This window comes from Histomonas meleagridis, assembly GCF_020186115.1.
Source record: "Histomonas meleagridis strain 2922-C6/04-10x chromosome Unknown contig_9, whole genome shotgun sequence".
NCBI lineage: Eukaryota > Parabasalia > Tritrichomonadida > Dientamoebidae > Histomonas > Histomonas meleagridis.
Genome location: NW_027150923.1, coordinates 1229217 through 1255272, shown reverse-complemented (window position 1 = coordinate 1255272; position 26056 = coordinate 1229217). Strand labels below are relative to the sequence as shown.

The 26056-nt window shown below is 24.3% G+C and overlaps 2 protein-coding genes across 2 annotated transcripts; one reads left to right on the top strand and one right to left on the bottom strand.

The window, feature by feature from the left end:
- Positions 1 to 18707: 18707 nt before the first annotated feature.
- On the bottom strand, positions 18708 to 19355 carry GO595_009556 (Ras-related protein Rab11; the record flags this gene model as incomplete). Its single annotated transcript, XM_067923254.1, has 1 exon — positions 18708 to 19355. The coding sequence occupies one exon, from the start codon at positions 19353 to 19355 to the stop codon at positions 18708 to 18710; it is 648 nt and encodes a 215-aa protein (XP_067770558.1).
- A 982-nt stretch (positions 19356 to 20337) lies between these two features.
- On the top strand, positions 20338 to 21612 carry GO595_009555 (uncharacterized protein; the record flags this gene model as incomplete). Its single annotated transcript, XM_067923253.1, has 1 exon — positions 20338 to 21612. The coding sequence occupies one exon, from the start codon at positions 20338 to 20340 to the stop codon at positions 21610 to 21612; it is 1275 nt and encodes a 424-aa protein (XP_067770557.1).
- Between the last annotated feature and the right edge of the window lie 4444 nt (positions 21613 to 26056).

The window sequence follows — 26056 nt, the reverse complement described above, 5'->3', positions numbered from 1 at the left end:
CTTCTTGAACAAAAAGGAATTGATATTAATGCTAAAAATATGTATTCGGTTGTTTTACTATTTATTTTAATAATTTTATATTTCAAAATAATATTTGGAAATTATTTGAAATATTTGAAACAGCATTTATGTTAGCATCAGAAAATGGTAAATTAGAAATCGCTAAATTACTTCTTGAACAAAAAGGAATTGATATTAATGATAAAGATATTCATTTGTTTTATTTAATATTTATTTTAATAATTTTATATTTCAAAATAATATTTGGAAATTATTTAAATTATTTCGAACAGCATTTATGTTAGCATTAATATATGGTCGTACAGAAATCTTTAAATTTCTTCTTGAACAAAAAGGAATCGATGTTAATGCTAAAGATATTTATTTGTTATATTTAAAATTTATTTTAATAATTTGATATTACAAAATAATATTTGGAAATTATTTAAATTATTTCGAACAGCACTTATGTTAGCATCAGAAAATGGTAAATTAGAAGTAGTTAAATTACTTCTTAAGCAAAAAGGAATTGATATTAATGCTAAAGATGTAATTTATTTTAATAATTTTATATTTCAAAATAATATTTGGAAATTATTTAAATTATTTAATACAGCACTTATGTTTGCATTAATATATGGTAAATTAGAAATAGTTAAATTACTTCTTGAACAAAAAGGAATTGATATTAATGCTAAAGATATTTATTTGCTTTATTTAATATTTATTTTAATAATTTAAAATTTCTAAATAATATTTGGAAATTATTTAAATTATTTAATACAGCACTTATTTTCGCATCTGAAATTGGTAAATTAGAAATAGTTAAATTACTTCTTGAACAAGAAGGAATTGATATTAATGCTCAAGATATTTATTTGTTTTATTTAAAATTTATTTTAATAATTTTATATTTCAAAATAATATTTGGAAATAATTTAAAATATTATATTCAGCACTCATTTATGCATCCTGGAATGGTCATACAGAAATCGTTAAATTACTTCTTGAACAAGAAGGAATTAATATTAATGCTAAAGATATTTATTTGTTTTATTTAATATTTATTTTAATAATTTAAAATTTCTAAATAATATTTGGAAATCATTTGAAATACTTAATACAGCACTTATGATTTCATCTTATTATGATCATAAAGAAATCGTTAAATTACTTCTTGAACAAAAAGGAATTGATGTTAATGCTAAAGATATTAAAAAAGATAAATGCATCATTTGCTAATAAACATTAGATAAATAAACTTCTTTGTTATCACGCACAGAAGTGACTTTAATAAAATTTCAAATATTATTTTGTTTTATTTATTTAATTAATTTCATTCAGTAATTTTTCAAGCTTTTCTAAGACAATTCTTGCCTTTATAACTTTGGATTCCAATTCCAATCTCTTTAACATAGATTCTTTTGAAGCGCGAACTTCTATTTTGATTTTCTTATCTCCGATTTTCTTTATTATTTCTTGTTGTTTTCTTTGTTGTTTTTTCGTATTTAATGCTATTTCTGCTGCTGATGCAATAGAATTTGCACCTTTACATATTTTTATAATTGCTTCATCAATTTCTTGATTCACTTTCATTTCTTCTCTTAAATTTGATATTTCATTCATTCGTTCAATAACTTTAATTTCAACTTCTTTTACTTTATCATTAATAATATCTTCAACATCTTTTTGAATTAAATCGAATTGTTTTATAACTTTATTTACAAATTCGAATGTTAATTTTAATTTATTTTCATCATAATTATTTGATTTAGCACTAAGTATTGTTGTATTCATAGCTACACATAACGCATTACATACTTGAAGCATTCTTTTAGCATATTCATGATTCATATTAACTTCATTATTCTGAAGTTTATTTTCAAAAGTTTCGATTATCTTTTTATTATCATTTAAAACATTTATAATATTTTGGAACTTTGCGCTTTTTGCACTTTGTAAACGATTTTCTGATTCGACAATTTGTACTGATCTTTTAGATAACATCAGAATTTCATCAAACGAAATTTTAATTTTTTCTTTATACTTAATTGAATTACCTTCCCAATCACCAGAAATCATAAATTTCGATTTAAGTTCTTTTAATAATAAATCGAAATTAAATGTAATTTGATTACAATGACTTGTTAAATTACTTTGTAATTCTAAACTCATTGACATTGCTGAGATAATTAATATTTGTTTAATAACATTTTCAAGTTTATTATATAAATCTTTTATTATTTCAACAATTTTCTCATTTTTAACTTGATTAACTTTAACAAAAAATTCATCGGAAGTTTTTAAATATTCTTTAATCGTTAAATTTAATTTTTGATTTTCTTCAGTAATATTTAACCCCGAAATATTTGGTAATGAAGGCATAACAAAATGTTTTGGTAATTTCCCAGCATTTATTAAGTCAGGAATAGTTGGCGTTGTATCAGTCATTTTATCGACTTTTAGCATAAGTTCATTAATCGAATTACTTAATGTAATAAAATGATTTGTAAATTCGATTTTCGAATCTTTTTGATATAAATTCGTATTATTTATGTCATCAATGAAATGATTAAATTGTTCTTTTAATAACATAAAGTTTTTATTCGTTTCTTCATCAATTTTAGTATTAGTATTAAGTTTAATTAATGAATCAAATTTCGTTGTAAGTTTTTCGATTGTTTGATCAATTTTAATATTTTGTTGATTAAAATGTGTATTAAAAGTTTCGGGTATTTTTGATGAGATTCGTGCATTAATAGTTGTCGAAGAAATTTCTAATAATGAAGCTAAATTTTGTATAAAATCAAATTTAATATTTTCAAATTTATTATTACTTTCAATTGTTTTATGTTCAATTAATTCTGTATCTTCAATCATATCATTCATCGAATTTAATATCCTTCCAAGTGATCGAGTCGATCGACGAATATTTGTTGAAGAAATGAATGAAGTTTTAGGAATATCACAAACAGAACGTAAAGAAGACATTGAAGATTGAATTGTTTTTATACAATTCTTATATAAGGAACTATTATTACATTTTGTTGTATTTAATCCATGCATAAAAGTTGATACACTTGTTAATGTATTTTCAATTATGTTATTTACTGATTCTTTAGTTGTTTCTTTAGTTCCATTTTGTGTTGATTCAATTAATGTCGAAATTGATTCTTTAATTTCTGATTGTGATTTAGTTATAACTTGTTGAATATCTTTAGGTTTCGTAAGTTTGGTTATAGTTTCAAAAGGATTTTGAGTTTCTTTTTCGAATATTGTAACTATTGATTTCATTAAGTCATCAAGTGATGTTTTATATTCATTACTATTTTCTTTTTTAGTTTCAACTAATGTACTAATCTTTTGTATTTGTGGCTCAAGTGTTTTTAGATATTTTGTACCTTTACCAAGTTTTTCTAATTGAATTGATTGTGCTTCAAGTTTAATAAGTTCTTTATATAATGTATTTGTATCATTTTCTGGAATTGCTCGATAAATGTTTTCAATGATTTGAAGTGTATTTTGTTCATCTTTTTTAACATCTTCTTTAGATGTTATAATAGCATCAATGAATGTAAATGTTTTTAATAATTTAGTTAATGTATGTTTAAAGTTTCCAATTGTTTCATTTGATGGTTTTTCACATGAAATTTTTTGTAAATTATTTACATGTTTAAGGATTTCAATTCCATCAGTTCCAATTAATTCTTTAGCTTTTGGATCTAATGATGAATAAACACGTGTATATGAAGCTGCAAGTTGTGGTGCAGTTTCAACAAGAGAACTAATTAAATTCGTATAACTTGTAGAATTAGATGAAAATATTTCATTTACTGTATTTAATGCTTTAGTATTTTCGATTGTTAAAATTTCTTTAACTTCTTCAATAGGTATAGTTGAAACTAAAGGACTTATTCGAATTAATGTTTTATATGAATTAGATGTAATTGAAGCAATTTCTTTTTCAGATGGAATTGGAATTTGAGGAATTTCATTTATGATTAATTTATCATAATTTAATGGTGTATCGAAAAATGATTTCAACTTTTTATAATCATTTTCTTTATTAGCTTTACATATATCAACTTGTGAATGTGAAATCACATCGGAAAGATTCGAAAGTGTTATAAGAAATCGTGAAATAGATTCAATAGGATATGAATCAAATGTTGAAACTATATCTTCATTAGATACATTAGTTGATAATAATGTTGAAATTAAATCTTGGAATTCAATAACTTCTTCTTGTGTAAATGGATTAGAAATTATTTCTTCATATTTTGGACTATGAATAAAAGTATTTAAATCTTTGACTTCATTAAGAATATTCGATTTTAACTTTTCAAGTTTAGAAATAGTACAAGATGAAGAATATTGTTCATCAATAAGTTTTTCGTTAATTCGAAGTTGTGATTTATCCATTAATTTAACATTTGTAAACATTTCATGTTTAATATCATTTTTCTGTTCTTTAATCAATGAAATTGTAGTATCTTTAATTAATGATTGAAGATTTGTTTGATCATCAATTTTAATTTTGTCTAAAGAATTATTTTTGTTATCAAAGATTTGTTGAAGCATAAATTGTTGAATTTGGATTTCATCAGGTTTTAATTTATTAATTATATTATTAAATTCTTTCGTATTTTTATCATATGTAGAAATTTGTTCAATTAAATTATTAGAAAGTTTCTTTAGTTTTTTACTACTAATTTTCCGTAATGATTCATTAAATTCTCTTTTTGTTGTTAATTCTGGACAATATTCACTTCGTTTTGACATTAATTGAACAATATTTTTTTGGATGCCATTTAATAAAGTTGTTTTATTAACTTCTTCAATTTTTTGATTAGTTTCTTCTTTATTAATTAAATCATTTGATGAAATTGTTACAATTGAACTTCCTCTTTGACGTTGAACCATTAAACCCATATCTAATACATGTGATTGACTTAATAAATCTTGTGAACTTTTCAGATCAGTTTTTTCAAGTTTATTATTAACACCAACTAAATAATAATAAGTTCTAAGTTGTTCATCTTTTGGAAGTGATTTTAATATTTCAGTTACTGATTTAGGTTCAGTTAAACTTTTCTCATTAATATATTCAACAAACGATTTAGTAGTTTTAAGTTGTTCAGGAGTAAATTTATTTTTACCCGACATAATTTCTTTCTTTAAATCTTGATTTATACAATCTAATTCATATATTAAATTTTTGGTTTGTTCAATATTCGAAGAATTTGATATTGTTGAAGTTAATTTTTCATATGTTTCATATGCTTTTGAATCAATTAATGGTTTAATTCCATCAAGTGAATCAGTGCCTTTCAAAATTGTTGCTTGCTTTTCTTGTAATTCATTAAACATTTGTTGTATTTCTGCATTAGTATTTAATCGTTGTAAATTATATTTTTTATATAAATCATTATTTATTAATACGGCACCAATTTTAATTAAAGATTTTTGTTGATCAATTAAATTAGAAGTTGATAAATTCTTACAAATATCATTTAAATTATTTGGATTTTGAAGTTCTTCTAAAATTACTTTAGAATTCTTTGAAATAATTGATTTATCAGCAGTTGTATCTTTAATTTTTTGTATAACTTCATTTGAATTTTTATTCGTTCTTATTTGTAAATCAAGTAATTTTAATATATTATCAAGACAATTTAATCTATTTACTAAATTATATGAAAAGTCATGTGCTTTTAATATACTTTCTTGATTAATTAAATCATTATATTTTAATACATTTGGATTATCTTTAACAATTTTTTGTTGTTCATTTAAAACATTCGTAAGTATTGAATTTGTTGTTAAACCAATTTTATCATTTTTAATGATTGTTAAACCATAATCATTCGATAATAAATCAAGTGCATGTTGCATAACTCTATGTTGAATAATAATTTGTTCTGGATTTAACGATTTTTGATATGCATTTAACTTTTCTGGTGAATTAATTAATGAAATTTGTGTTTTAATATTTTGTTGTTGTTCTATAAGTTGATAAGGATTAATTGTTGAATTTAATAATTCAATTCCTTCATGTGATTGAGCAAATTTAAATATTTCAGGTACATTTATAGGAAGTTGTTGTTGAATTGTAATTAATTGATTAATTAATGATATTTGTGAATTGCCTCTTAAATATGCATTAGATAATTCACTTCGAGAACATTTAATTTCAATATTATCATCTTTTAATCCATCAATGATTTGTTCATAAATTTGATTATTATTATTATTTTGAGTCGAAGATATCGAATTTATTTGCTTAAGTCCTTCTGTTAATATTAATTGTTGACAAAGAATTTGTTTTGGTGTAAGTCTAGATTGAATTTTATTAAGTTCATTTGGAGAATTTATTGATTCAAATTGTTGTTGAATTGATTGAAGTGCAAATTCGATTTGATTTGGTGTTGTTTTTATTGATGGAAGTATATTCGAATTTAATGATTTGATTTTCTTTTCAATATCAGGGAATCTATTAAATTGTTGTTGTTGAATATTTGAAATTTGTTGAGAAAGAATTGTTCTTTTCATTTGACTTAATATTTCATTTTGATTTATATTTGATTTTTGTTGATAAGATTCAGATAATTCTTTAGGATTTAATTTTTTGATTTCTTCTGTTGATAATATTAAATCATTATTATATTTCGTTGAATGAATTGGTATATCTAAAGCTTTTCCATTTTGTAATTTAATATTAATTGTTTTATTATAATATTGACTTGGTGATAAATTAGCAGTAGTTGTACTAAGTTTATCATAATTAGAAAATATTGTTTCAAGTTCTTTTACTGCATTATTAACTCCTTCATTTAATTCATTATTTTCGATTTTATTTATTAATTTAGGAATTGATTTAATTTGTGTATCATTTATAGTTTTATAATCAATAGAAAGAGACTTTTCAAAATGTTTTTGACATTTAATTATATTTTGACTTATCGTTTCAATTTTAGAAATTAATTTCTTTTTATCATTAATTATATCATTATTAGATAATTCATCACTAATCTTTTTAATATTTAATGCTTCATTGTATGAATCCTTAATATTAATTCCTGAATTTTTCATATTAGTTAAATTATATAATGTATTTGATATTAAATTTTTAACATTTTCAACTTGATGTTGAATTTCAATTGTAGAAGCCGAATTAATTGAATTTTTAATTTGTTCGATTGTATTATTTGATTTATACATTGAAGCAATTACATTAGAACGTACATTCTGTATTGATGTTGTTTCTTTATCTATTGAAGAATTCCAAAAGTTAAGCACATGATTCATATTATCAATTGCGTCAACATGTTTTTGAATTAAGTTTTCATCAATTAGGTCAAATTTTATATTTGGTAAAATATCTTTTTTAAATGAATTATATAAGTTAATTAATTTACATAATTTTTCTTTATCAAAATTAATTCCTCTATTTTTATCTTTAAGATTTGATACAATTTCAGATAAAAATTTATTCAAATTTTTACTTTTTGTTTTATCTTCTAAAAGAATTGAGATTTCACTTATATGATATTTAAAATGTTCTGATAATGCCATATCTAATTGATACATCCAATTACAAAACTCTTTACAGCAAACTTGTAAAGGTAAAACAATTGATTTAATTTGATCAATTTCCAAAATATTTTTTAATAAAATTTGTAATTCATCTTCAATATTATGCATTATTTGATAATTAAACAAAGCTGAAGAAATTGATTTACTTTGTAATATAACAGATATATCTGTTGATTTAATATTTGATTCGATTTGTGCCAAATAATATTTAACTTCATCAGTAATTTGATAATTTTTAATTTGCTTAGTTAAAAATGTTAAAGATTTAGATAGATTTTGTAGTTGATTTGCAGTACGTATAGATGTTTTCATTATAAGTTGTTCATATAATTCAGGACAATTATCAGATGATGAACTTGAAATTATTGTACGAAGTGCATTTGAAAATTGTATTATATTATCTTGTTTAAATGATGTCGATATAATTGTAGCAGCTTCACCAATATAAGGAAGAACATTTTCTCGATGATCTTCAATAATATTTAATGTATCATTAATATTATTAAATAAATCAATATTTAGTTCATTTGATTTAGAGCCTAATAAAACAAATGCTTTTTCAGATAATTCTTTGATTGATTTATCAGAAACTATTGGCTTAGGTCGAATTTCATCAGTAAATTTAGTTTGAACATGTGGAAGTGATGTATAATTCCCTAAAACAGATTGAATTTCTTTTGTATCTAAAAGCAAATTATCAAATTCTGGTGTTTCACCAAGAGTAGAAATTAATGGAGTTAAATTTCTATAAATTTCATCACAAATTGATTGTGCTTTTCGAGGTTTAGCTTTAGTTATTTCAGTTGAAGCTTTAGTTAATATACTTTGAATTGATAATAATTGTGGAAGTATATCTTTTTGTGATTTAATTTCTTTTAATTTAGTTGATTCATTAACTTTCTTTAAATATTTAGTTATAACTGGAACAGAATCATTTATAAATTCTTTAAGATTATTTTGAGTTATATGAGAATTTTCAAGTGAATGTAAAATAGTATTTACATTTTCACACATTTCTCTTGTGTTTCCAATAATTTGTGAATCTTGTGTAACAGAAGATATTATTTCTGATAGTAAAACTAAATGTGGAATCTTTTCTTTTATTAGACAAATATCTTCTTTAAGTTTTAATGGATCTTTTTCAGTAATTTTTGACGTAGATATTTGTTTTGATATATCTTTAGTAAGTGTTAATGCATTTGGTTGATTTTTAAGTAAATCAGAACTAATTAATTCTGAATAAAAATTGGAAATAGCTTTAATTTGTTTCGAAATTTTTGTTGCTGATTCATCAATTTCATCATATGATTCAACTTTTTCGAATTTCTCAATTTTCGGAATTTGTGTTTTTTGTATTGGAAGTTGTCTAATACATCGAACTGCATCTATTGAATCGGTAGCAAACTTTCCATATAATTTACCAAAATCAGTTCTTTGTTTAATATCAAGTGAAGACCGAATTTCTAATGGAAGTTCGGAACATATTTCGACTAATCTTAAAATGGATTTCTTATCTTCATTTGCAATATTTGAATCATATTTCGGATTCTTTTGATTGATTTCGATTTGTGATTGAATTGCACCAATTTCAAGTATTAATCCATCAATTTCTTTTTTAGCTATTTCATTATTTATAATTTTTTGATATTCTTTTAATTTATTCGATACAATATCAACTGATTTAGTTAAAGATGAAACATATTTCTTACATTCATTAATATTTGAAGGCTTTGTTCTTAATGATTCATCTAAATAATTAATTGATGTTTTAATATTATCTTTATATTCTTTAACACATAATAAATTTGGTTCAATTATTTTAACTTTTTTATTAATTTTATTTAATCTTTTGAAGAATTTATTGTCAGGTTTAGCTTTCATTGTTTCTAATTTCTTTGTTGATTTATCACAATAATTAATGACATTTTTAATCTCTTCTGATAACTCTTTATTATTTGTTATTTCTTGTGATTTTAATACATTTTCCAAATTTGATTTAATATTTGAAATCTTTGTAATAGAAACTTTAACATTTTCTGTTGTAGGTAATGGTCTAAATGAATCATTCTTTACTTTTATAAATGAATCAACTGAAGTTTTAGCTGATTCTGTAAGTTGATTTATTACTTGATCGAATTGAATTGTTGGAACTAAATCAGAAACTTTTTGCATTGTTTCGATTCTTTCGATCATTTGTTTCATTTCATTTACAATATCTTCAGCATTATCAATTACTTCATCATTAAATGGTTCTTTATGAAGTTCATTTCTAATTTTAACTTGTTTATTATAATTATTTACTAATGATTTCGATAATGTTTGAATTTTTTGTATTAAATCAATATCATTTTTAATAATTGGATTTTCAGATGCGATTGATAAAAGATTTAACATTTTCCCTGTATTACATTGAATTTGATGGAAATCCATAATATGTGGAAGAGTTTTAATATCTTCATTTAATTCAGGTTCTGTTATTGTTGCTTGAATATCAGCTGTTAATCGTTCATAATACATTTTATATGTAGGATCATTTGTTAAATTAGTAAATGTATCAACAAAATCTTTAATTTCATCAATTTTATCATTAATTCCTAAAGTCATTTTTTGACTTTGAAGTATATATCCACCACTTGTTGGATGTTTTTCAAATTCAGGTAAAGTTGAATCAAGATTCTTTATATCATCTTTAATATTAGATACTAAATTAGAGAATTTCTTTCTTTGTGGATCTGAAAGTTTAACAATTAATTCCGATGGAAGTGAATCATAAAGTTTTAATATAATATTAACATCATCGACTATATGATGCATATTATTTGGTGTTATATTAATAGTTGTTAAAGATCTTACAGATTTTTCAATATTTGGAAGTAAAGATTTTGTTTTCTTAACAAAATTCTTAATTTCTTGATCAGATGAAGAAGAAGTTAATGTAATAATTTGTTCATAACTCTTTTGAATTGTTTTTAATGTATCTATTGCTTGTGAATGATAAAATTCATTTGATGGATTATAAATCATTTTTTCTGATGTATTTTTAAGTACATTTAATTTTGATTGAATTTGTTTTGTTTCAGAATAAATTTTATTCTTTAATTCTTTATTAGAAGAAATACTTTTTTGATTTATAATTTTAGTTGTTTGTTGACTTAATTCATCTAATGAAGAAGTTATTGCTTTTAATGATTTAATATCGCCATTATAAATTTGATGAATTATTTGACTTGAATTTTGTTTACAATTTCGAAGTGCATTTGAAGATAAAACTAAATTAATAGCTTCATCAACCTTTTCAACAATATTATTAATTGATGGAAGAATTTCTTTTGATTTAGTAACAGAAGTTATATATTTATTTGATTGTAAAATATCATTTAATTGATGAGCAATATTTTTACGAATAGATAATGGATCTCCATTTGAAGTTCTTAAATTAGAAGCAAGATTTAATAATAATGGAACTGAATCTTGTAAATATTGAAGATTCTTTGATGGATTTTCAGCATGTTTTGAGAAATTAATAAATTCTGATTGAATTTCATTATTAAGATTTTCCATATAATTACTGATTTTAATAATTGCTTTCGATAGAATAGAATCTTCTTCAGAACAATTAACATTTAATTTTTCATTAGTTAAGTCAGTTCTTAAATTATTTTCAATGTTTGATTTGGTTAATTTGATTGTTGTAGTTAATTCATTAATATTTGCTTTTAATTTTTCTTCAAAAGCTTCGATTTCCATATTAGAATTGGAAATTGTTTGACCTATTTTTCGAACATTATTAAGTTTTACTGAAAAATCTTTTCCTATATCTTGATCATAATTCAAATATTTAAATTGATCATTTATAAAATCTAAATTTTGATTAAGTTCATCTGGACTTATAATGAGTAAACTATCTTTTAATTTACTTAAATTATCAACCATTCCATTCATTATATTTATAGATCTATTTTGATCCATTGTAATTTCTTGATCATCAATATCTTGTATAAAATTATCTATATCATTATCATTAGTTGATAAATTAGGGAAAACAATATTCTCAAGATCAATATCTATACGTCTATCATTAATATCATCAATATTAAAATCATCATTATCAATATATACAAATTGTTGATCAATATCAATTAAATCACAAGAAATATCTTTATTCGTATTATAATCAATGATATCTTTATTCCTTAATAACTCAAATAAATCATTTATATATGAAAATATTTCATCACAATGATCTTCATTATGAAGTTTAATATGACGATATTCATTAGATTCATCATTAAAAGTGATTTCAATTCCATCTTTTACTTTTTCATATGTATTAACTTTATACCAATCAATTACATTTATTTCAACATTAGTTGAATAATCTTTAATTATTAAATTAGTTATAGACAAATAAACATTTACAAAACGATTTTTTCTTTTATTCTGATTTAACATATCAGTTATAAAACAAATATATTTCTCAGATGCAAATCCAGGGATTTCATTAGCTAATACTATATATCGAACTTTTGCTATATCAGGTTCGATTTGATTTATTGATGATGACATTATTTCAAAACGTTTTAATGAATTTGATCCTAATTTATAATTTTTAGGCAAAAGTTTCTTTAACTCAATTTCATTTATTCTTGAAATTTTATGTAAAAAATTTAATTCTTCTGAATAAAGACTAAGAATTGCAAACTTAAATGCAAAGTCTTCATTAATTTCATATGTCCCAGATAAAACTAATTGTTTTACATCTTTATATAATGAATGAAGTGAACGTTTATCATTTTCAAATGATTTTTTAAAGAAGAAAAATCTTCTTTTCAACATAACTTCCCTATAATTCGGAGTAGCAGTCGGAATATTCAGTTTAAAATCAAGTGGTCGAATATCATTTTTATTAATTTCATAAAGTGTATACCCAAAATAAGAACCAAGTTCGAATAAATTAACAAGATTCTTACAATGTGATTCAATAGTATTATCTATTTCAAGTTTTAATTCTTTACCTTCTCCATGAGATGTTATTATTTGTACAAGTGGTAAATTTTCGATAATACAAATATGTGAATTTTCTTTTGGTTCTATATCTTGTAATATTTCTTTATCTTTAATCCATTTATAATCGCCGATATTATCATAAGATAAAACATGATAAATATTTTCTTTTTCTTTTGTTAATTTAAACAAAATAATTTTTGTAATTTCATCAGATGTAAGTGTTTTACCAACATCAATTAATATTGGATTTGGATGATTAAGTTGACGTGATATATAAATTGGAATTTTCGATTTCTTAATTTTATCATTAATTTCAATAATATCAGTACTTTTCTTTAATTTTTGTATTTTCTCTCTGTTTTCTAGTCCTGGAATAAATATTTTTTTATAACTATTTAATAGTTTATCAATTTCATTATAAAACTTTGTCTTTATCATAAACTCATGAATGATTCCTTCATCTTCTTCTGATACACGTAAAAACAAATTTCCTTTAATAGTATTAAAGTCGACAATATTTCGATAATCAATTTTAACAAAATCAACTTTCGAATGTTTATCATAAACATGAATACCAAAAGGTCCAATTGATACGCAAACATTATGAATTTTAATGTTTTGTGGTTCTTCTGATTCTTCAATTAATTTCCCTTCAAATAATTCACATCCCCAATGTTCCAAATTTCTTGCCGAATATATAAATTTCGAAGCTGCAAGTTCTTTTTTAAGTTTGGAATTTTTTACATTAGTAATTATAGCTTGAAGAAGTTTTGGTTTAACTTTTATTGTATTTGGAATAATTCCATTTAAATTCGTAATGTTTTTAGTTTCACCTTTTGCTAGTAGTGCATAAGCAGCTAATTCTAAGATTTGATTATCATTATTTATTTCGGGAATTCCAGAAAGAATATTTTCAAGTACATCCTGGAAAATTCGAGTTACCATTTGTGAACTATTAATATCATCTTTAGTAAAAAGAAATGCTCTTCGTTTGAAATATAATTTCTCGAAATTAAGTACTTGTTCAGGAATAGTTGATAATAAATCAAGAGGAATTAAACTTTTATCATTTTTATAATATAAAGTATAACCAAGTGGGAGATCAATATACATTTTAAAAGCTATTTCTTCAATTAATTGTTGAATAGTTTTTTCAATGTTAATATACATTTTACGTTGGAATTTATTTGCACAAATTTGAATTTGTGAATAAGTTGGATAAATATGAACAATTGATCCTGTCACAGGATTAAGTGTACCAAGAATTACATCTTTTTTAATCCATTTATATTCATCATTAGTAATCACAAGAATAGCTGAATATTGACAATCAGGATCAATGCCTAAGTTTTTACAAGCTTGTTTAATGAATTCTTCACCAGTAATTCTTAAGTCATAAGTAAATTGTTGTGAAGTACTTGGTCCTAAACCATATAAAGTTATAAGTTCAATATTAAATGATGTACTTTTATTATTTTTATCTTCTAATTTCTCAAGTAATAAATGTTTATGAATATTTAATTGAGCATTAATTAAAGAACTAATTTTATCAGACGAATTTGATTCAATTTCACAATATAATGCTTGATTATCATCACTACAATATTTAATACAAACTTGATTCAACAAATTCTTGACATTTAATATCTTTTGATATGAAATATCAATGATTTCTTTCTTTTTACTTTCATCCATTAAGAAGATTCGATAAGGACTTATATATAAAAATGTATTTGTTTTTAATTGATGTCCTTTTTTATCATCAATTAAAATAACATTAAATTCTTCACATGCAAATGATGGAATTGTACGTGCAATTTGTATATAATTTCGCATAGTTTCTTGTTTATTAACAAAAGGATTTCTTTTAAGCATAGATGAAATAATTGTTTTAGCTTTAGCATAATTAACTTTAACACATTTTGGTATATAATTTTCAATATATTCCTTTTCTTTAGGAAACGCTTGAATAGTAAACTTTTCACCAAAGTCAGCTAATAATGATAAATAACTTAATTCAATCGCTTTTTTGGATGAAATTTCATTTTTCCCACTTTGAATTAATTCTTTAACATCACAAAACGTTTGATAAAGTGTATTTGGATTTTCTAATTCTGATTTAGATATTAAGAAAAACCTTCGTTTAAATTCAAGTGTTTCATATGAATTAATTTGTTCTGGAATAGAAAGTTGTGGATCTAATGGAATTGGTTCTGATCCTTCAACAGGTTTAAACAAAGAATAACCAACAAATGATTTAATTCCTAATTTTTGTCCGATCATTGGTATAATTTCTTCGATTTTCTTTTCAATTGGTATAATAATAACTTTCGATACACCAGAAGATAATAAAATTTTAATTTTTGGATTTGATTCTATTAAAAACATTGTTGTGTTACGATATGGTGATTTAGATAATAATGTTTCATTTGATCCAACCCATTGATATTTCTCACGATGAATCCATAATAAAACAGAATAATCAATTTTAGTATCAATCTTTAATATAGGAACAACAATATCAATAACTTCTTTTCCAGTTTTATTTAATTCGATCCATAACTTCGATAAATTATCTCGTTTATAAAGTGATGAAGAAATCAAAAAATCATTCATTGGTTGATAAGTTTTACCTGTTTCATCAACAAATCCTCCTCTTAAACGTTGTGTAGTTTCTTCTAATTCTTTTCTTTGTTTTTCACGATTTTCAAATAATAAACTATGAATGATAGATATATATTGACTAAGTAACATTAATACGATATCAATATCACGTATTTTAAATTCGATTGAATGTATTTTATTAGTTTGTGGATTCGAAAATTTGATTAATAATTTATGACCCATCGATTGATAATTAATAATTAATCGATATGAAATCGAATATATTGGTTCATTTGTATTTGGTAAGAAAACACTAATATTTAATGGTCCAATTGCTAATGTTGTATCTTTAATAGTTTTCTCTGTAACACCAAATGTTACTTCTCGATAAATAACAACAAATTTTTCAACACCAAACCCTTTAATTTGTCGAACTTTACCAATATAAAATTTAGATGCATCAATTCTTTCAAGTGGTTTAAATTCTTCTAAAACTTTTTTAAATTTTACATCAAATTTCTTATCTATATTAATATAAGAAGGTATTAACCCATTATAATCATGTTGTTTAGCGGATTTTACATCTTGTGGATTCATTGCAGAAGAATATAAATAATAAATCGCTAATTCAATCGCTTCATCTTCAGAAAGTCTTACATCCGAATTTGGATCAAGAACATTATCTTTACAATCACAAACAGTTGAATAAGCTGTTTGAATTGATTGAAGTACTTGTGATGAAAGTACAAAGAAACGACGCTTAAAAAGTAATTTCGAATAATCCGAACATTGTTCAGGTATAGAAAGTTTAACATCAAGTGGCCGTGGGTTATTTTCATCTTCTAATGAATATAATGTAAATCCGGAAACAATTGGTAATCCTTGTTTCTTAAAAACAGAAGGAATTATTTCTTCGATTTTTTGTGTTAAATCAAATACCATTGTTTTCGAACTTTGATTTGAAAAAATGACTTTTATCGGATAAAAATTATCGATGATATATACCGTCATTCCATTTTGTATTCCCATTAAACATAAAAATGTTTCATTTGAGATCCATTGATGTTTTTTCTTTAACATTTTAACAAGTGCTATATGATTACTACTATGTTCAAGTGAAAGATATTTTTCGGCATATTTAATAAATATTTTACCAGTAAAACTTGAATCATAATCAAACATTGATGGCTTTTCATCTTTAAGATTAGTCGTTGTGAATAAAGTTACTTTTGTTTTATTGTTTATCGTATGTTGAGAATTTTGTAATTTTAATTTTGCTCGATGAATTAGAATTTGTTTACTTATTGTATTATATTTCTCAATCAAAAATTTGATTTTATTTGTTTCTGGTGAATAAAATAAATATTTTCCTGTTTTCCCAAATGGTTTTGATATAGCGAATTGAATTTCTAATGTAGTTTCTAATAAATTTATACTAATAATTTTAGAAATTGATATTTTTTCTTCGACATTTCCATTCTTTTTATTAATGAAAGTAACAGATAAAGGAGAAACTTTTAAATCTATTTCAACAGAAGTTTTATTATTTTGATATTTAACTTCAACAATTACATTCTTAAACATTGTACAAGCAAATCCATTAATCTTTCTTAATTTTTTAATATATTTACGACATGCATTAAATTGATCAACTTTTGGTATCTTTTTTGCATACGATTTTAATTTATGGCCTATAGTTTTTCCATTTTTATATGTCTTTGGAAGATATTTAGATAAATCATCAGGAACATTTTGGAAGTTTGGATTTGTTTCTTCTGCATAATATCGATAAATAAGAAGTTTAATTGCATCAGATTCAGATAGTTCGACATCATTTGTAATAAATTCTTTCATTGCATCTTTAAATGCAATTTTGGTTGTTTCGATTGTTTCTAAATCTTCTCTCGAAAACAAAAAATATTTTCTTAAAAACATTATATCATTTATTTCTTTAGTTTGTTGGGGAATAGATAAATCTCCATTTAAAGGAATTGGATTTTTTGGATCTTTAATAGTACATAAATTATAACTATAATGATTTCTAATATTAAAATCTTTAGAAATTTCTTCAACTAAATCAGAAACAGTTTTAGTTATGTCAATTGAAATTGTTTTCATTTGTTGATATTCCGAATGAACATTAATTTGTTTTATTTTCTGGAAAACATATAAATACATTCCATTAAATGGATTATATTCTTCAAGAAATCCAGTTTCTTTAAACCATTTTCTAACATCTAAACCATATTGTAATAAAACACAATATTCAGCATTACGATTTAATCCTAAATGTTTTAATGCAGTCTCTAATACTTCAGTATAAGAAGAATGAATATAATATTTACATTCTTTTGGTTGTGTTGTATTAAATCCATCAGAAGTAAAGATCGAAACTATTTTTGCATTTTCTCCTTTTTGTGATTGGAATCCTCCATATTTAATCTCATTAAATTCAGTAACTTTCTCATCAATATTAGTGTATTCATAATTAATATCATCATCTTCGCCATCAACGACTGCTTCTTGATAAACTGTGGTTTGAGTTGTTTCAATATCAATTGTCTTTATGAAAATTGGTTGCGTCTTTTGTTCTTCCATTGGATATACGATAATCATAAATCCTGTTTTAACATTTTGCGAACGAAGCGTTTGACTTAAATCAAGCCATTTAACTTCCGTGGATCGAAGCAGAAGACCATAGTTAGGTTCATATTCAATGCCTAAGTTTTTCATGGCAACTTGAAGACATTGCATACCTGTGTAATCAAGATAATATTGGAAAACTTTGGGATGATCGTCTTGGATCGTGGAGCTTGTGTATAAAGCAACTAAATCGGTTGACATAAAGAAAAATGATATGGTAAAAAACCAAAAGATGTAATCAAATGGGTTTTCATAGAAAAATCAAATTTTTTGGTTAAATTTTCATAAAAAAATTTAAAAAAATATTGGAAAACGCCAATAGAAATAATGACTTACCCTTGAAACTAAATAGAAATCCTTTGATATCAAGTGATAGTTAATTAATTTCTTTCATTGAGAAGTCAATAATTTTAAATTCTATTTCTTATAGATATTAAATCAAAACAAATGTAAAAATTTGTGATATTTCATCGTTATAAAAGTTATGTTTGCACAAACAACTTATAAGAAAAAGACAAGATAATTTCTTATTGCTAAATTAATTTGGAAAAAAATTGTGAACATGATTTGAGAAGGCATTTTCGTATAAGCAATTATATGGATTTTTTAATTCCCGCTGATTTAAAAGGGAATATATTAAGGGAATGGAAGAAAACAAGCGAAAAAGAAAATTTGTTTTTAGGGATAACTGTATACGGTTATAATCGTTTGTATTTAATTTTTCAATAAATTCAATGACAAATCGGTTACGTTAACTATTCAAATATATTGAAAAACTGAAAATTTTTATTATTTTATTTTCTTCAAGCAGAAATATAATATTTTTTGTATTATTACGGACATTAATGATAAATTTATTAACAGCAACAGCCATTTTTGCTTGATTGGATTGATGCGCCATTTGATACTTTTGGATTATCTTCTTGTGGTGCTTTTATTTCACCTTTTTCATACTGATCAAGAATAAACGACAGAAGTTGTGTAAAAGCTTCTTGTACATTTGTTGCATCGAGAGCAGAAGTTTCCATAAATAGTAATTGTTCCCTTTCAGCCAAGTTTTTACCTTCCTCGACCGAAATCGACCTTTGGTCTTTGAGATCAATTTTGTTACCGACAAGTAAAATGGGGATTGAATCTGTATTATCCCTTATTTCTTTTATCCACTTATTTAGCGATGTAAATGAGTTAGGTGACGTTATGTCATACATTAAAATTGCTCCTTTAGCTCCTTTGTAATATGCTGATGTGATGGCCCTATATCTTTCTTGACCTGCAGTATCCCAAATTTGGGCTTTTACTGTTTTCCCATTGACATGAACTGTTTTTGTTGCAAACTCTACACCAACTGTTGTCATAGAATCCGGATTAAATTGGTTTCGAACAAATTGAGATAGAATGTTTGTTTTCCCAACGCCAGAATCTCCGGTTAGAATAACCTTGAGTAGATAATCTGGATTTTGACAGTCTGGAAGAATTCCTTCTTTGAGTTGGGCCTTCGAATTCATTTGAAGAGACACTTTTTAAAAATTGTTACAACGATAATCCTATCAATTCAGTTCAAAAAAACCATAAAAATTAATTCAATATTTGAATATATAACCATTTGACCCCTAAAATACTTTTGACAACTTTTATTTATGAATCTGGATTCTTCATCGTAAATATTAAATATGCATTATATAAAAGAATAATGAGTACCTATAAACACATAGACTTCCCTATTTTTAGAAATTAATTATGAAAACCTATTTTTTGTTGATATAATTATGAAAATGAAAAATCAATAAATACCAAGAACGAATTTGTTTTATCAGAAAAAATTTTAAAATCAAGATGGTGGAATCATATGATTTATATATAAAATATAGGATTAAACCAGATGAATTTAAACTTAAAAAAATTACATATAATAATGCATCACTTAAAAATCATGTTATGGGTATATACTTGTCTATAATAATAAAAATGGATTAATAAATTTGAAATGTTGAATGTAATATTACAGGTAGAGATGAAGGAATTATTACAATTGCGTTTAGTTTCATTTTCATTTTTATATATCCAAAAAAGTTAATAATATCCATGGAAATTATATGTTGCGAAATGTTGTTTATCAGTTTTCACTTTATGCGAGCCTTCTATTTGTGGTATAACGACTGTTAATGATTTAGGCTTGTTTTAAATCTATACACATTAAACAAAATTTAAAATATCCATTTTGAAACCAAATTACCTGAAAGATAATAAAAAATTATTTTTTGCTTGAGCCAATAAAATATCTGCACAAACAAAAATAAGATCTGTAAAACAATCAATAATAGATACAAAAATAAATATGTAAACTTTCGAGATACATTTTCATAATAACATTTTGTTGAATGAAAATCCAACTGTACGTTTTTAAATGTGTTTTTTCTGGTTAATTATGTGGTAACGATTAAATATCTCACAAATCCAAGATGACAAAAGACTAAAAGTGACATTGTAATGGAAGAGATCACACCAAACTATTCTCTTTATAACTTTATAGTATTTGATTTTGTAGTGTCTGAAGAAGAAGGTTCTTCCAATGATGTTTTGTTCTATTATTGTTCTTCTGATAATCCTGAAGATTCTTCACAAATGCGTCAAGTTAATGAAGCTGGTATTCTTACTACCTTCCTCTATGTACCCGAACAGTTTGGTACTTCCAAAAATTGCGACTATATATTTTCAGGCAAGCGAGAATTTTCATTACTTCCAATTGGAGAGAATCTATTCTTTTCTGCATCCCTTTTATCCACCAAGCCCACACACCGTCTTGTCCTTAACACTGTTCTTGAAACTGTTAAGAACATGCTTTTTATGAATTTAGCAAAACCCAAACGAGTCAATGGAAAGTTTGATCCTCAGTGGCGTAATGGACTGAAAGGTCTTATGCCACATATCCTCAATGTTATTCGCTGGAATGATCTAGTTTTCACACAATTGTGGAATGCATACATCCCATGTTTAACTATTCCAGATGATCGAAAACTACTATTCAAAGAACAGCTTATGAAGATACAACAAAAGTTTGACTTTATAACAAATGCAATTATCACATTACAAGATAAAGTTGTTTCTTCCATTCATCACGATCCAATTTTCACACGTATCTTGTCGCTATTGATCAACTCCAAATTTAAACCATATTTCCCACGCAAATGCAAGAAAAGGGAAAATGTGATGCAATGGATTATTGGTTATGTCAAAGAGCCGGATGGCTCTATCACTTGTTTCACCCCACCTGTGTACTATGAAGACCGTACTTATGCGTTATCTGCGCTACAATTGAACAAGGTCAGATTGATATTAGTTATAGACCCACGAAAAATTTATGACTTAAATGTATTGGCGGAAGTAACAAAGGACGCGTTTCCAATACTTCGCACGTGCGATCACTCCACCAGCATCTCGGCCACATTGAAGAAATCGGGAAGTTTCCAAGAAAAAACCGGCGTTAAGTTGTGCCACCACATCGAAGAAGCGGAATTGGAGCTTATTAACCATCAAATTCAACCTTTCCATTATAATAAGATTGAAATTGGTGTTTTGCATGCACACGATTTTGGTAACTTAACTGGCAGCAATTCGAATGGAGTGTTCCCTGTTGATAAAGAAGGGCAATTTATATCATATTTTGAAAGAAGAAAAGAAACAGATACAATCGTTGTGGTGGAAAACAAAAGCAAAGGAATATCGGGAGAGATAGAGCAGGCACGGAAAATTGCTATGGCGTAAAATAAACGAATGTGATTTAATTTGTGCAAATTAGCAGCCAAAGAACATTCACATGTTTACATGTCTTTTTCTGTGTTTATTTGGTTGATGCGCACGATAAACTCAATTTTTGGGTTTACTGTTGAAAATAATCGTATCTCACAATTTTTTAATTGTAAACCAGTCATTTGCTTCCTTTTTTTGAGGATGGATGGAATCGGTTTTTTAGTTCCACGAATAATCCTTTTATATATTTATGTATTGACTGAAAACTAAAGTCTTTTGTGTGATTTATTATTTAAAATATACAGGCACAACAAAAATCATAAGATTTTTTTAAAGATTTAATTTGGTAAAACATTTGAAACAAGGAGTAAAGCAATATGAGTTATGATCTATCATGCACTTTCACCAGATGAACCAATTAATCGAAGCTAAAGATTTGTTAAAAAAAAATAATTGTTTAATATATTAAACAGACATAAATTCTTGAATTATTTTAACAATTTCTGTATGACCATATAGAGATGCAAACATAAGTGCTGTCCATAATATTTTGAATAATTTCTAAATATTATTTTGAAATATAAAATTATTAAAATAAATATTAAATAAAACAAATAAATATCTTTAGCATTAATATCAATTCCTTCTTGTTCAAGAAGTAATTTAAAGATAACTGTGTGACCGTGATAAGATGCCAAAATAAGTGCTGTTTTAAATATTTTATTTTATTTCCAAATATTATTTTGAAATATCAAATTATTAAAATAAATATCAAATAAAACAAATAAATATCTTGAGCATTAATGTCAATTTCTTTTTGTTCAAGAAGTAATTTGACTATTTCTGTATAACCACTTTCTGATGCTAACATAAATGCTGTTTTAAATAATTTTAATAATTTCCAAATATTATTTTGAAATATAAAATTATTAAAATAAATATCAAATAAAACAAATAAATATCTTTGGCATTAACATCAATTCCTTTTTGTTCAAGAAGCAATTTGAATATTCCTGTGCGATCATTTTCAAGTGCATACATAAGTGCTGTTTTAAATAACCAAAATAATTTCCAAGTGATATTTTGAAATATTAAATTCTTAAGATAACTATTGTTTTTAACATTAATATCAATTTCTTCTTGTTCAAGAAGTAATTTAACTATCTCTGTGTATCCAATTCGAGATGCAAAAATAAGTGCTGTGCAAAATAATTTTAATAATTTCCAAATATTATTTTGAAATAGAAAATTATTAAAAGAAATATTAAATAAAACAAATAAATATCTTTAATATTAACATCAATTTCTTTTTGTTGAAGAAGTAATTTAACGATTTCTATATAACCATTTTCAGATGCTAACATAAGTGCTGTTTGAAATATTTTTAGTAAATTCCAAATATTATATTGAAATAAGATATTATTAAAATGAACCCTAAATGAAATAAATTAATATCTGTCACATTAATATCAATTCCTTCTTGTTCAAGAAGTAATTTAACTATTTCTATATGACCATTTTCAGCTGCATTCATCAGCGCTGTTTTAAATAATTTAAATAATTTCCAAATATTATTATCAAACATCTAATTATTAAAATAAATATTAAATAAAACAAATTAACATCTTTAGCATTAATATCAATTCCTCCATGTTTTAGAAGTAATTTAACTATATTCAGATGACTTCTTTTGGAACCACAAATCAATGCTATTTCAAATATTTTAAAAAAATTAAAAATTTTATTTTGCAACATTAAAACAAACAAATAAACACCATTTTCATTAATATCAAACACTTTTTGCTCAAGAAGAAATTTAATTATATCAATGAAACCATTATAAGATGCTATATTAAGTACTGTTTTAAATATTTTCAATAAAATAATATATCTTTAAAATTATTATCAATTCCATTTTGTTCTAATACATATTTTACAATTTCAAAATTTCCAGTTTGTAGCAAAAACTAAAATGTTTTTTGGGTGCTTATTAAATTCATGAAAATATTTAATGAGATAGATCTCATTTTTTACAGATTCATAAATTATATTATCATTTACTATCATTCCTTCTTCAAGTAAAAATGATAAAATTTCAAAGTTATAATATGTAATACATTTTATTCCCAATTCTTCTTTATTATTATTTACTATAATTTGATTTTCATAAAGATATTTAAAGATAATATTTCGATGGAATTCAATTGCTGTTTCATATGCATCTTCAAATGATGAATGGTTTTGTTCACATAAATGAATAATTTCTTCATTTCCACCTGCAACTGCATATTTACCAGTGTTTTTCAAGTTTGCATTATTCATAAGCAAAAATTTAAAACATTTAACTGATGAAAAAAATGCTGCATAATCAATTAATGTAACATACTAATTGTTAATAAATGAACATCTTTCATAAATTGATGGTTTAATTATTTGATCAAAATCAAAATCATTTTGTGACGCCATTTCTTGAAGTTTTTCGATTTCATCATTTCGGATTATTTTCGCAAGTTCATTTGGATTAACTCCTTCTTCAATTAATTGCTTATGAAGTTCCCGATCATTCTTTGATAGTTCTGAGTAATTTTCTTCGAATTGCTTCAAATATTCATAAGCATCATAATTCTGTATGTTTTTAATTTCTTCATTATACATATAATGTATAAAATAAGGATTATTTTTGGAATTGAAATCTTTTGGCTCAAGTATTTTATGTTTAACCAAATTGTAAAGAAGAAAATATTGACCTTTCGTATGATTTTCAATAAGGAGCTTAGAAAATATGTTAATAATTCTTGAGTTGCCTTCACTCTCATATTCAAATTTATTAATTTCATTTAAAAAATTTAAAAATATATCAAAATCTTTCATCCTTATTTCAAAAAGAATATATATCATTTTAGAAATAAGCTTATCAAATGATATTGGATATATTTCATCATACATATTAATTATTGATTTTGAAGATTGATCAATATTTTCTTTGTTTATATTAAAAATTATATCCTCGATTGATAGAAGCACTTCTAATTCATTTTGTATTTTTTGATTTGATTTATTTTGTTCCATATTTAAAAATGTGATTACATTTTTCATAAAAACCGTTTTTCATTAAATAATTCTCAAATTTTCCATAAGTAATGATTGCAATTTTATAATCTTTTATAGAAATAATATTAGAATATGGAATTTCATTATTTTTAAGCAGATCACTTTACAGCTCTACATGCAATAGGATATGGTGGAAACATATAATTTAAAGTATTTTGAGGTTCTGCGATAATCTTCTTCTCTGCACTCTATCTTGTTTTCGAATCAAATTATGTTACAAACCCTTTTTTGATCAGTGCTATCAGTTTGATTACAGCGCATGCAAAGTCACATTCAGGAAATAGATTAGTCTAGTCAGTCGGATTATTCAATCGGGATTATATCGCATCTGATGGTAGTCCATTTAATTTAGTTATAGGCGGCGGAAGTAATTAAGTAGAGATTGATTGTGTATACAATATTACAAACGAGAAAATCCGTGTTAAATAATTCTTAAAGAAATCGCACGACAACTTGCGAACTTTGCGAAAACAGTTAAAGATTTTCCAGGTTTATTTTCATATTATAAAAAGATGATTGGTTCATCAATGCATGAGAATGTCATTGCATTATGTGTAGCGGATCCAAATCATCCTGCGTACATGAAATACCTTATATCAAAGAATGCTTAGATTGTTACGGAAGTGATATTTATCCCGCGCAACTTTCTGATGATTTCCATTCAGTATATACAGTGCTTTATGTAAGTTGTAATCATGCAATAAATGATAGAACTAATTGGGGAATACCGTAATTCATTTGTTAGAAATTAACTGATAAAATCCATTCAACTTATGATCAGTTACTTCAAATGAAATATCAAATGATTGACTTCGGCATGGCAATGTTTGGACAACAACAACCTTGGCAAGATAAATGGGAGAAGCTTGTCATGATTGCGTTTTGGCTGTTCGTGATAAATATTTAGCGATATGAAGTTAAGGAATGTTTTTAAACCTATTATGACTTCGAAAATTAAAATAACCTCAGGTAGCTCAGAAGTTAAAAGGAATAAGAAGGTTATCAACAGCATCAAAAGTAGTAGTTATTTTTGCTGTAGTTGTTCGTGTTTTAATGCAACTAAAGTAGAAAACCATAAATATATTGGATTTAATTTAACTATTTAATTAATTAGTTTATTTTTATTTTTGATGATGTTTAAATCGATTTCAGAATATTTTTCACATTCGGCATTTAGTCTGTGGGTATTAACACTTCTTGTCCAATAGCCATTGGAATTATGCATTTACAAATATCAAACGTTTTTACTCACAAGGGCCTAAACGCCAACTTTTATAAGTTCAAATAAATTTCCTTATATTACAGAAACAATGTTTAATTATCCTTTTTTTAAATTAATTAAAACATT